Source organism: Nylanderia fulva, unplaced genomic scaffold (assembly GCF_048542155.1).
Source record: "Nylanderia fulva isolate GAGA-0341 unplaced genomic scaffold, ASM4854215v1 Scaffold23, whole genome shotgun sequence".
NCBI classification, from domain to species: domain Eukaryota; kingdom Metazoa; phylum Arthropoda; class Insecta; order Hymenoptera; family Formicidae; genus Nylanderia; species Nylanderia fulva.
This window is the reverse complement of record NW_028190293.1, coordinates 2,334,635-2,348,763: the sequence shown is the minus strand read 5'-3', so window position 1 is coordinate 2,348,763 and position 14,129 is coordinate 2,334,635. Positions and strand designations below refer to the sequence as shown.

The window sequence follows — 14,129 nt, the reverse complement described above, 5'->3', positions numbered from 1 at the left end:
CGTGCCAAGTCTTATCAATGATTGAAACTGGTTTGGCACACGAGGCTCACGTGATATACACGTGATGTACATGTATGAAGAGAGGAATTAAAGATTAAATATTTATAATATTCCCGTTTTAGAAACTGATTTCTCTTTAATTCTATACCTTTTCAGACTACAGATAACAAAATATCTGATTATAATTGATTTATAATTCAAACTATCAGTATTCTATCGTTGTCCTGTGCGTATCTTTTTATCTGTCTCTACGGCGAACATGAAAATAAATGCAATATTTTCCATTTATGTCTCGATAATCTCGGAACGTTTAATATCTAATCACGATTATAAAATGTCACGTAGTTCCCTACATGTCTCGCACGTACTCTCCTGTCGATTGGCTTTATTTTCTTTTCGTGGAGAGAGGCAGTATAGTTATACGAAGAATCGTCATTGTGACGTCCAAAAATAATTAACGATGACGGCTAGTCTGTCACGCTGTCAAATTTGTTAACAAGACACGGCTTGCATTAATTACTCGCTCGTAATATTAATATTTACATACTACTATCGGTAGCAGATTAATATCGTGAAGCGAAGCGTCAAAAGGGTCATACATTTACATACACGTACATATGTACATTCACGCATATGTCAGACGTATATTTTTCCATTTATCTTACCGACATCGCAGTTAAAGAGGCTAACAAGTGGAAAAACTTAGTTTATGGCCCAACATCAGTACGTATACGGTCCGCTTAAAGGCGGACACCGTCACTTATTGTCAGACTAGTTTCAGTATAGTTCGTATAATGTAGTTTTAGTACAGTTGTAATTTTTTCTAAATCGCTTTTCAGCAATTTATGTACTCTATCTGACGAATCTACCGACGTTTAGATCGAAACTAACATCGAATTGCTATAATTTAGGATCGGTCACGTTCGCTCGCGAAACAACACGAGTGCTATCAATATGAGAACTTCTTCCGATCCCAGTGGAACATTTAGTTCGTCTGTGCATTATCGTGAACATCGGTAGGAATATGAGATACATTTGGTATGTTTCAAATACATAAAGAGCTCGAGCTGTGTATTCATCTTGTGTTGTCTTATTTTTAATTTTATGCGTGTTTCAACGTGTATAAATAACGCAAATTACACAAACCACGAGATATTGAAAACGTTTTCATTTTTCTGAAAAAAGTAAGAAATCACATCTTGGTGGCTCAATTCAATTTCTATTCTTACATTTCTTGTTTTTCATCGCTCCGTAAAACATTATATAAAAATGCTCTTTTTTTACACATTAATGTATACGAAGTCCTTGTGATGTCAACGTGATTTTTCCAAGTACGGCTTTTTTGCGTTTCTCCCACGCGTTTCTTAAGAATCTCATTAAGAATAGAAATAAGGACTTGCGTTGAGAAACATTTAAATCAGAATATACCGACACGGAAACGTCGTGTTGCGAATTTCGCGAGATTCACAGGAAAAATAAAGAAAGGGAAAGGTGTTTCTCTATTTTTTCTTTTACCTATCAGGATCGATACGATGCTGTCTCCGAGTGATATACGACCGCTTTTGCTTACCGCGAGATTGTTCGGATGCGGATTGTACGTTGTCGGCGAGGACGACATCACGATGATGAAATATGGCGCCATTTACTCGATTCTGTTCGCGTTGCTGTACTTCAGCTTCTGTATAACAAATTTTTATATGCTCTGGATGGACGACGTGTTGGGACCGAGGCTTCGGATGCTCACCGCCGTAAGAACGTTGCTCTCGTACGCTTGCGTCTTGAGCGACATAGTGATGACATTTTTGTATAACTGGAAGATACGAGCTGCGCTTTCGCACATACGCATCTTCGATCGAGCGACAAAATACAAAGAGAATAAACGCTCTTACCGAATACGTTACGGCTGTTGGGCCTTCTCCTTCATTGTTTTATCCTTTTGGTCGATAGTCGGATACATAACATTTCAGTGAGTATTCATTATTTTCATCTAATCCGCTAGCGAATATTGATGAAGAAAAAGAGCAATAAAATAATAATATGTTAATTAAATTCTTTTTTGTGTATACACAAACATACAACATACACGAGAAGAAATTTAATTAATATGATATGACTTTAATTAATATTTTTTAAAGGATAATATTATAATATATAAACGATAATCATGTCTGACTGTGAATAGAGTATTACTACTGAAAGCACTTTTGAAGTTCTTTTAAAGTCTACAGATTTTCCGGTACCTTAAATAATATTTCTTTTATTTATTGATCCTATGTGCATAATTATGTAAGTTTTAATTATATACCTAAATAATTATGTAAGTTTTAAAAATTTTTATACACAAATTTTAAAGTGAATAAACTTTAATGGATTAAAACTTTAATGGATTTTTTCATTTTTTTGGTAAAAGAGAAATCTTTATTTTATATTTTTTTGTGTACAGTAAGATATATATACTTTATTATATAAATTTATTATGTAATTTAAATTTATTTATTTATTTATATCGTAATTTATTTATATCATAAAATTATGTTAGAAGTACAGTAATAACAATGACACATTGCGTGGAAGAAAAATTGCCTAATTAATTTTTTATCAGTACGTTTATCGACACATTTAATTTATTAACAATAAGTGAAATTTATAATAAGTGAAAAAATTAAAAATGAAAAGAAATTAAGAAGAGTCAAGATCAATATTTCTTTATTTCGCAAACATAAGCCTACTTCTTACTTTATAGATCTTCATCGTGTAACAATGCCGTCATTCACAATTTCGTCATCCGTAGAGTCGAGCCCAGATATTCTGTGTTCAACGGTATAACTTACGCCGTCGTTAATGCGACACTGTCGATGCAACTGATAACGTTCGCCAGTTTATCATCCCTGCTGTACGAGAGATTTCGCCGTCTTTGTGAAATATTGCTACTGCCTGAAGGTGAGTTAATTGCGAAGGACAATATGTCTCTCATATTCTCTGCAGTGAGATTAGTGTACAATAATTAATTTGTTGATAAACGATTGTTTGTCAATTACCACAGCTTCGACTGCAGCATCTCAAAGATTTCTGTCACAGAAAGAATTTAATTAATGTAATATGACTGTAATTATTTTTTTTTTTTCAAAGAATAATGTGTATGATATTTATCATGTCTGACTATATAAATATTTTTACTACTGAAAACGCTTTTAAAGTTTTTTTAAAGACTATAGATCTTCATTCGTCATTTATACATGAAAATAATGAAAAGAGATAAATTAATTGTGTTTTTTTAAGTTTTATATTATTTTATAAAAAGAGATTGCGCTATTTTAAGAGATTGCTCTATTATCATTATTTGGAAAAATAACATTGCAATTTTCAACGCCAACTCCTCAATTATTCTGCTTCCAACTTGTCTTTTATTTTTCACTTTCATGGACATTTATGTCTACCTGTTATCGTCAAGATTCGTTGTTTGTTATCGACATGCCTGCTTTCTCACGCGAAGAATAGCCGCGAGGGTTGAAAACCTGACAAATAAATACCTGTATTGACTTATCACACGACTCTTACAAGTGCAAATAAATAGATTTTTCGCTAGAAATATATTTGTAATTGTTTAGTAAAATGATTGAAACATTTAAAAAATTGCTTATTTATAAATATATAAAATGTAATTATGATATAATACAATTACCCTATATTACCTTATAAATTGCAACATTACAATGTTTAACAAGTCTTTGTACATGAATAAGTAATGTGTAAACATTGTAAGTACGCAAATCAAAATGTTCTCATCAAATAATTATCTCATTAGTGCGATAATACGTGTTCAAACAGATGGCAAAATCATGGTGGTCGATCGATCGAGCAGACAGTTTCGCTTGCAGGAGGTATGGTGGTTACATTCGTGTCTCACCAATGCGACAGAGATGATAAATTCCGTATACGCGGTTCAGCTGCTGTTATGGATCTCCTGCATGTCCTTCAACACCCTTACGCGTATTTATACGATTAATGACGGTGGTGCGATCTCATTACCCTTACTGACAGTAAGAGAAGTAATGCTGGTATCTGCTTGCGTAACGAATTTACTAATTATCAGCATCGTCTGTCACGCGACTGCGAATCAGGTATAGATGGCAATCCATATTTGAACAGAAACATTTTTTCTCACACCAACTAATCTCGTTTTTTCTATTTTTCTTAGGCAAATCGCGTGGGCAAGATCGCCTTTGCTCCGTCGTCAGCCGTTCTCGCAAAGCGAAGTTTTCAGGTATGTCAATTTATTCCACGGTAAATCTATAATAATTTCAATCTTTTAGAAAGCATCTCCTTTAATTTTATATATATATATATATATATATACATTATATATTAATTAGAAAAGTAGTAATTAAATGTAATATTAGTTTTGACTTAATTAAAATTGTAATTAGTTAATTGAAACACGAAAAATATAAACAGAATGATTCAAAATTAAATTGTATTAAATCGTAGTTAATAAAAATCAATAAATTTACATCAAATATATCATATTAGAAAATGTTATTTTTTTATACAATCCGAATTAATTCGAAGAAGATTAGTTTCTTAAAAAGCACTTAATCGATTAAATGCACTGAGGTGCATAATTAACTGCGAGCTTGCAGCAATATTATTGTGTCGTTGTCTCTTATCTTGTTATCACGTAACAAAGTTTCATTTCCGCTTAAAAATTAATTGCATCAAGCTCACGACTGTTCCTATTTTTCTTGAATATTCTTATTTTGCGAAAAGTGGCAAGGTCTTCTATTATTAGTCATTTCAATTAAAACTTATAATAAGTGAATATTTATAATTATTATATCACAGAGATAGGAATAATTATTAAATAATTTGAATATATATTAAAATAAGAAACTTTTAGAGAATAAAATAAATAACAATGCAAATAAAAATTCTTTTCTCTTTATCGGTTTTGTGTCGTACAGTTAATTTTCTTCACCAGATATTAATGAATATATGAATATTGTATGATTGCAGGATTGCAATGTGGAAGCTGTGACGTATTTCCAGCTACAGCAAGTGCACTACTATGCCTTGTTCGGAATCATACGCATCGATCTTCCATTGCTGCTCTCGGTGAGTCTTGAAAAGAATAGCGTGGATCAATCTTCCCGTTTAAAATATCGAAAATATTTGCATGGCACAATAAAGATAAAGAATAGATTAATCGCGCAAGAATGTTGCAGCTCTGTGTGAGAATAATCTCTACTATTTCAAACTTGAGAAAAGAGGCGTTGTAGGATCGCTTTGAAACGCAAAATCGATTATTCACTTAAGCAGTTTCATTGCAAGACGCTCTTTATCTCGAGCTCAAGTGATTTAGATTTCCATGAACTACATTTGAAACCCTCTTGATATCATTTTTATTGTAATAAACGTTCAAACAACGTCGTTACTTCCAATTTTCGATTTACTAAAAATGATTATATTGAATTCCTATTCGAAACTTTCTTGATTTTAAACTTTCAATAACACTTCGAATATAACAAGCCGCAAAATCATAGTTTATGCTTGAAGCTCCTATTTAATACTTTAATTCGCCACCGTGTAAAATCATCTGCATAAGATTGTACGGAATGCGAGTTTTCATAACTTCTATATCCGTTACTTTCACAGATAGCCTCCGGTATAACTACATATCTAGTAATCCTTCATAGCGCTAACATCTAGCGTAATCTCCAGCATACAACTTTACGTACGCGCGATCAATCGACCGATTGATCGATTCATCGTTCGTCTGTTAATTCCAGTCTCATCTTTTCTCACGGCTTTACCGGATCAACGATGAATAACATGTTGAAAGGAAGAGCTTTTTAAAAAAATAGAAAAAAAACACATAAAAGGTAAAGAAATACTATGAGTCGATTTAACGTCTTTGTCGCGTTTCGATTAGTCTTTGACATGAAACGCTGTACAGGCACCTCTGCGCGGAGGAGAAAACAAGCTTTAATGTCTGTAATAGAATACACTTGAAATTTGGTCGCGGCCCTTTTTGCATCGAGAGCACGTTGTCACAACAACACGAGTCACGAGCGCGCGGCCACGTCGTTTTGTTCATCGATCGGCCGGCAGTGGATGCTGAAAAGGCGCAAACATCCATCTTTCTCTCTCTCTCTCGTGTATAGTACTATACGGTGGTAGTTAGTAATTTACTGTGAACAACAGCGAGATAATCGCGAACGCTTTCTTTACGCCGTAAAAAAAAAAAACGCTCCAGCAACTCGAAGAATCTGCGTTCTCTCAGAATTATCGCTGCGGATAATTTATTTCTCTTTTTTTCTGTTGAGAACTTTTAAACTCGGTGAGATACCTGATGAATACTTTTGCGACGTAGTACGTAACGTAGTTGTTGCGAATATTTATTTCGTGCAATAAAAATTACAAAGATTTCAGAAGTTTCGCTACCTACGAACTGACGCTTCCAATGTCATCGGCTTAGAGTATAGGAAAGATTGAGGAGAACGTTGAATTTATTTGAGGAAAGAAGGGATCGCACCCTCTTAGTGATGAATCTCGCTGACAGCTGGAAAATATAATGGTTTGTTGAGCGGGCAAGATTCGATGGAAAAATCTAGGCCATTGTTATTTTGATATTATGACGATACTATATTAAAATTGCAATTTCGGAGGACTCTTTTGCGGTGCATAATAAGTTAACAAACAAAATTAAATTTAGATTTTATTTGCAAAAACTGAAGCGCTCCGAAAACAGTTTACCAGAGAGTTAACACTATAAAATTAATTATAAAATAATGATATTTAATAGAATAAACAGAGAAAGAGAATTTCAATATTGAGCTATTTATATATTTGGTGCACTCATACAATTATTATATTGCAATTAATTTTATACAGCATTTTCAAATTCTTTACTTTCTACATTTTAAATGAACTAACGTTTACGTTTGTGCAAAAGGTTTATCGATCTTCTATTAAGTTTCATATCAATAAAGTTGAAATTTGAAAAATTCCTTTTTGAATGAAAAAAAAGTATACTGAAGTTAGTACCAATTTTGCTTCGATTTTGGTATAATTTTATTTTCAACTTTATTTGGTAGATATAACAAAACTTTTGCTTCAACTTACTAATTGAAGAATGATCAAATTATTTAATCTTTTTGTTTAAAAGAATTGAGAAGATAATAAAACAATTTGCGAACCAAATATAAATTATATAAAAAAAAAAGTGCATTACATGATATTTCGAAATTCAAATGAAGAAATTAGATTCGACAAATTATTTTCTGAAATCGAAATTTTCATCCGAAAAAACATGAATTTTTTTCCATGCGAACATACGTGTAACGAACTGTGACATTACAAATTGGTTCTCGTCGCAGCAAGATATTTTTCCATTTCAATCGAATAGTATATTATTAATGAATTGAAATTGTTCTTTTGTTCATGTTTGGAGTTAATTCCAGCGGAATTTGTCATTTCGTCGCAAAGACTTTGACGAAAGTTGTCCAAAGCATTTGCGGTTTCAGCGCATACACGAAACTCGGACTTCCGTCCGGTGAGCGCAGCGCAGCACGGAGGCGGAAGGACGAAAGGACGCAAGCGCGCCGTATATGATTCGTCAACGTGCGCCTTTAAGACCGGCGGCGGGAGCCGCGATTCTTCCCGATCAGTTTGCCGTAGACCCGCATCCGCAACTTTTCGGCCGCAAGACTGTGGATGCACTTATCTCGATTCCTTTAAGCAGCGATCTCCGGGTTCGAGAAGTCGATGGCGACAGAGATACATATGTTTCCCTGAACATGCATGCCGCGAACCGATCGATGAAAACGTTGCGGACCTGTCGGTGGTGGAAAGCTCAGATGTGATTGTGACGATCGATCTCGATATGGTGATCCGACGACGTTGGGAAGAAAAATAGAGATGTGAAATTTTGGACAGCGAAGACTCATTTTACTTGGTTTGTCTTTGATTTTTTCCATCTGCAAGGATTGAAAGCGAAATTATTTCGGTGAGTTCAACTTTCGTATATATTATATATACGATTTTTTATGATCGCTCGTTAAAAAAGTTGCGGAAATTGGTATATAATATATAAAAAAAAGCGCATTTGTCGAGATTAAGCCCGTTGTGTCAATTTTCGAATTTGTGTTAATTCACTTTTTGAATCACGTAACAACATGTAATGGTTGTGAAAAGACAGCATCACGGATAGATGATTGATCAAGTTTTTTTTACGATTATTTTTAATCCGTATACAATAGCATCAGCTGTCGATTTTAACTTGGGCGGTTATTATTTTCTATCTCGCAAATCCGGATTACCGAGATAAAAATCGATACTTTCGCAGTGATGAATCGCCGTAACATCGCAGTAGACTTTCTACAAATTCTAGAAATAATATGCGGTGCGTCGCATCACCATAATAAAACAAGTAAAAAAGCAGATATAAAATTTGCATCGGTGCGTGCATTGTGTGCATTTTTTGATGATAATTAATCCTTCGTCTTTTATTTTCAACAATACGTAATGTTTTTCGCGGAAAAATCTTTTTAATAATAAATAAAAAAAATACTATAGACTGACGATTAACTGATATGTAAACAACCCTTCGAAAAATCGCGAGAGATAACTTTTTTCTCATCTTTTTGCCTCAAATTTTTCTAAACCGCATTAACTTTGCTTCCATCTATAAATTACTTCAACATAGTGATGCTTTTATGTCAAATAGAATCTACATAATTAAAAATTTTAATGTAAATTGGAAATGTACATGCAATGTACTTTTACAATTAGCGTACATAAGAAAGTGATCGATCTCTTCGTTATTAATTTAAAATCAGATCGATAAAAAAAGCATAATTTCAAGTGACTACGTCAATGAAACTTGCCTTCACGAAAATTTCGTAAGCAGCAGGTTTATCAATACATATTCATGATCTGTCGAAGAGGGAGTGTTTTACATATGTATGCCTGGCACGCATTTCTTCACGCGATTTTTTGAGCGAACGGAAATGACGTATAAGTAAAGTTCGCAACATATAACCTATGATCCTATATTTATATATTTGTCATTTTAATCTCAATTGCATTCACGGTTTTGTACTAACAATAGGTCTTTTTTTTTTTTTTTTTTGACTAAACTGTCAGAGTTTATCTCTTTTCTTATAATGTGGAGTAAAAAAGATAAACTCTGAACTAGTGCGGCCAGTTTAACGGAAAATAACAGACTTAATAAGATATCGACGCATCAGTAGCATCGAAAGCTCAATCTCGCCGCATGCGTTCGCTCGAGATTTATGTCAAGACTCGAAAAATCCATTCCGAGATTTATCCCGGAGTCTACGGACATCAGTCGTCAAATCGTTCCGATGTATCTACGATCGTTCTTGATAGAGGCAAATGGAAGAAGCATTCTCTACGATAATCCGTTCTTGATTGCACGCAAAAGATTTATCTCATCCCGTAACTCACCGTCATCGTTTCGCTTTCACGAAGGGGAGACAAAAGTTGCAATCGCTACGTACCTATATATTACGCCCGCATACTTTTGACGTCCCTTGAAGTACCTTGAAGTACCTCGATGTACCTCGATGTTTCTCACTGTTATATACGCGTCATATCAGTTACAATTTAATTAAAGCGACGGAAAGGTGCGTCCTTGCTTCTGCGACGAAAGATGAATTATGCATTAATTACAGCTCGGAGGAAATTTGAGCGATAATTTTGTAATCTCATCCATGCGTTTGTGTTTCTACCTTTCATCCATATGGCTGTTTTTCATTCAAGAAATGTCGAATAAATTATCAAAAAGCGATGTACGATAATTGAAGAAAAATATTTTTTTTTTGAGAGACAGATTAAATTTTAACGAGAATGAATCTCCCTCTGCTATAAATACTAATCCACTTTAAATTCAAAGATTTCGCCTTCAAACGGCAGAAGGAAGAGAGACGTCTCGCACAAAAAATAGAAAACAACAAGCAAAGATTGCGGACTCACTGAAATTACATCAATCTCAACATCACTTGACCAAGTAATACTCACTTGGACATACGTTTTCCGCGCAATCAAATTACGTTCACTACACGAAGAGATGAAGAAAAGAGTAATGAAGTAAAGCCACTACTTATATATATATATATCGGGCGACTTTTTCTCCTCATGCAGAAACGGACCCCCGATTGCACCCCTGAGCGACAATTATGGTAGGTCCTCTAAACGCGCTCTAGCTCCTTCTCTTTGTTGATTCAAGACACAGCCCGAGGACCGAAGTATTTCGTATGCTCGTTGGGGTCGTGTACTCTTTTCCGCTCACGTAGTCCGAGCGATAAAATATCGTAAGATCAGCAAGATCCCCTTCCTAACCTGGTCCATCACTGCTTTACCCTTCCACGGGAGAGAAGACAGCGAAAATGAGGGTGAACGCCATCGGTATTACGTCGACGACAACGACGTCGACATCGTCGCAAGATACCACGACATCGAGAATCGAGGTCGCGGACAACAATGGGATGCCCACGACGGTCCCTTACAATGACAGTGCAATGGAAATGGACATGATGACGGACCTACTGTGGGATTTTTATGAAAAATTCAGCGAGACTAACTACCTGCTGATCATCCTCTATGTGCCAGTGATAGTGCTCGCCGTGACGGCCAACATCCTTGTGATCGCGGTGGTCTTCAAGTATCATTACATGAGAAGGTATGTACGTAATGATTTTTATATGTGCATGTGTTTGCAAAAAAAAAAAGAACTTATTGATGATGTGAATTAATCGGATTTAAAATGGGATATCTATATATATATATAATGCTAAAACTAATAATGTAAAAAAAACTCTAAATGATTCTATAATTATATATATATATATTTTTTTTTTCTGAATACAATTTTTAATAGGATAATTAAATATTAAATTTAATAGGATATTTTGTCTGCATATTTTGTGCATTACTATGATATCTCTTGATGCAGCGTGATAGCACTGTCAAATTTTGATTGCAATTTTGCGAAACTAATAACGCCTGTATTACGGCCTGTATAGGACAATAATTTGAAACTTGTATGTACACGGCTTGATATCCTTCGGTTACCTGAATTTTGCTAAAGTATTTCAGTAATGCAAGCGCTGAGTTGCTCAAGAGAGATGCTTCTGATTGTAAACGATAGATAAAGTTTGCGATATATTTATAATTTTTCAAGTTTATGGTAGCCAAAAAATGTAAAAAATGTAAAAAATGGAAGAAAGTCAAAATTACTTTCTTCATAATATTATTTTTATTTCCTTTATAATTCCATCTCCTAAGTTATACCATTAAATATGAATTACAGATTTTATATATATATATATATATATATATATATATATTTGAATACTCTTATAAATCTTGCAATATTGAAAACGTGAATATTATTATTATTAAATAAAATAAAAACAAATATAAAAGTGATGAAACGTCAACATTTTAATCGCTTTATGAAAACCATATAGCGAAAAAAAACAAGGCACCGCGAAAACAAATCGTAATATTTTACAAATAATAGGCATATATTTAGAAATATATAAATTTTATTTAAATAACATTGTGATTGTTATTTAAAATAAGAAATGCTTCGAATAAAAGAATCTCTCGTCTTGCAACGCTTTAGTTCCTTATCAATCATGTGTATCATGTTTATTCTACGTCGTATGCGTACGCGAAACAGTCAGAGAAAGTGAGAGAAAGCAGTAGCTACAACAGGGCAATATAAAACAGTGAATAAAGCAAGATTCTCTAGTGATATAATGTTGCATCGTATATTGCACACTTGAGGGTAGATATGATTCAGAGTTTGTTGCATAGAATGATGTATGTAGTATTTGAATCAAAATTTGCTGAATAAATGTACTTCAAATATTTCTCTTGAAATATATTGTACAATTCTCTTAAAAAATAAAATCGTAACACATACTTCTTCGTATCTGTTTTCTAGTATTCTTTTTAATCATACGAATTAATTAGCAAAATTAAATTAAATTTACAATCTTTAAAATCGGAAATTAGTAGAGATGTCAAGATCGCAAGTTTATTAAATTGTGAAAAATAAACAATGTTAACGCGATCTCTTCTCTCAATTCATCGATTTTTGATAATAAATTATGTAACAATGCTGTTGATTTCGATATGCATTACACGTGATGATATAATAGCATTATTCGAGTAAATCTCTTTCGCCTTTGATATTGATTCTCCCTATATTATTTCATTTGTTATGCGCGCATCATTATTTTACACGAGAAGGATACTTCTAATGAATTACTACAGAGGTATTATGTAAACGTAAACGTTACAAAGCATGTAACAAATAAATCTATGGTTTTTTAACATTTGTCGCAGTTGCGACATGTGAACTGATATTGACTGTTAAAAAAATCATGATGAGATAAACGTGTTGAAAAATGTCAAATGCATTTTATTTAATTGTTTTTTTATAACATTTGTTGAAATAATAGATATTTATCTATAACGACTGACAAAAACCATCATAAATTTATGGCAATATTTCTACATGTAGGGAAAGACATATTTTGTCTTCCTGAACTCTTCCAAACGATATTGAATATATGTACACAATCTATCAATTCTATCTCCCCTTTGTTGATACTCTTTTGATACATTATATTTATGGCGTAACGTAAAATCATATATTTCGTAAAATAGTTGGTGGTCAGTTATTTTAGTTATCTTGAACATTATCTTGTTGATCAATCACACAAAATCACGCATTAAACATTTTTTGGCAGCTTTATCTTTTGTATTTATTATTAAATATTTTTATTTGGCAATTTTTTTTCAATATTTCTACTTAATTGAATAACAAAATAATTTTGTAAAATTTCCTGAATTTTTTTACGTCATATAATGTTTGAATTTAACATTTTATATGTCATATTTTAATAAAACATTTATAAGTTCTCTCTTTCTCCCCCCCCCCCTCTCTATTCGAGAAAATATATAGAATATCTCAATAAATTATAATGAAATGAAAATGCATTGTATGATTAAGAGATGCTGATTAAACAATGATATAAACATGTGCACATGTTATCACGTTAACCCATGTGGAAATTACGAGAGGACGAAGAGATCCTACGTGACAAAAATATAAACGCGGTTAAATACGCTTATACAGAATTGTCTTAATGGAGACACGCTGTAGATAGGATTTTTCGGATAAAGTGAGATCTGCGAATAGTATTCGAAAGCCTTTGAGGAACTTACGCTAACTTATATACCTAATACTTTATAGTGTTTACTTAACGCTTTTTTCACTTGAACAATTTGTAATAATTTGAGAAAGATATCTATAACGTGAGATTTTTATAATCCTTATAATATTATATAATTTTTTACAGATATAAATGTGAAAAATTTCAACATTAATACTATTTATTGAAATATATGTCACGCATCAATTTTTCAAGTTTATATTTATTTTTATCACGGGGAGAGAAAAGAATCATATTTTATTTTTATTTCACATAATGAGAATTTTATACAATACGTGCGGACATTAACAAAGATTATAATAATCAGGAATTAACCGGTTAAACGTGATTGTATCGGTATTATATGAATTTCGTACGTCACCCGAGACATATGAGACGACTCCGAATTGAATCACGTGAGATTTTCGTAAATTACGCGCAGAAAGTCCGGGGGAGGAATATAACGATCTCCAAATACATAGATTTTGATTGGTCGAGCTATCGTTTCATTCGCAGCTTGGCTTATCGCAAGATATTACCTTCGCTGTGTATAGTATGATTGAATCAAACAGCCAGTAATTAAAACTTTGAGTTATCCGAATGGCAATAATCTAGACAAAGGTCACATTAGTTCCAACCCTGCCAGCACTGATACGTGTTCAATACGTCACTATAACGTGTTAACTCGTCACATGTTACATTGAACGACGTCTCAACTGGTGTTTAAAACGTAATTGCCACGTTACTGTCACGTGACTAACAGCCAAATTCTTGGTGATAGAAACGCTGTAGTGATTTGCGATTTATGTGACATATTCAGCACCTATTTACGACTTGAAATTGATCGATCAATTTTGAGAAGTTAAGATTGGTTTTTAC

The 14,129-nt window shown here is 33.2% G+C and overlaps 2 protein-coding genes across 6 annotated transcripts in view; both read left to right on the top strand.

Annotated features, from left to right (window-relative positions):
• The first annotated feature begins 624 nt into the window (after positions 1–624).
• LOC146723132 (uncharacterized) lies at positions 625–5,848 on the top strand. Its single transcript, XM_085483115.1, has 8 exons — positions 625–723; positions 840–1,016; positions 1,523–1,966; positions 2,744–2,940; positions 3,829–4,121; positions 4,199–4,264; positions 5,014–5,112; positions 5,653–5,848. The coding sequence occupies exons 2-8, from the start codon at positions 955–957 to the stop codon at positions 5,704–5,706; spliced, it is 1,215 nt and encodes a 404-aa protein (XP_085339241.1). The 5' UTR covers positions 625–723; positions 840–954; the 3' UTR covers positions 5,707–5,848.
• A 1,586-nt stretch (positions 5,849–7,434) lies between these two features.
• The window catches only part of Gr10 (gustatory receptor 10), a 30,435-nt gene continuing 23,740 nt past the window's right edge, over positions 7,435–14,129 (top strand). Inside the window, exons 1-3 of one of the 5 annotated variants that reach the window (XM_085483017.1) lie at positions 7,435–8,005; positions 9,917–10,110; positions 10,250–10,702. In XM_085483017.1, coding sequence (XP_085339143.1) covers positions 10,410–10,702 — 293 coding nt within the window. In that variant the 5' untranslated portion in view covers positions 7,435–8,005; positions 9,917–10,110; positions 10,250–10,409. Of the gene's footprint in view, positions 8,006–9,916; positions 10,703–14,129 lie in introns of all 5 variants that reach the window. The other 4 variants (XM_085483019.1, XM_085483016.1, XM_085483018.1 and 1 more) reach the window with 4 other exon arrangements.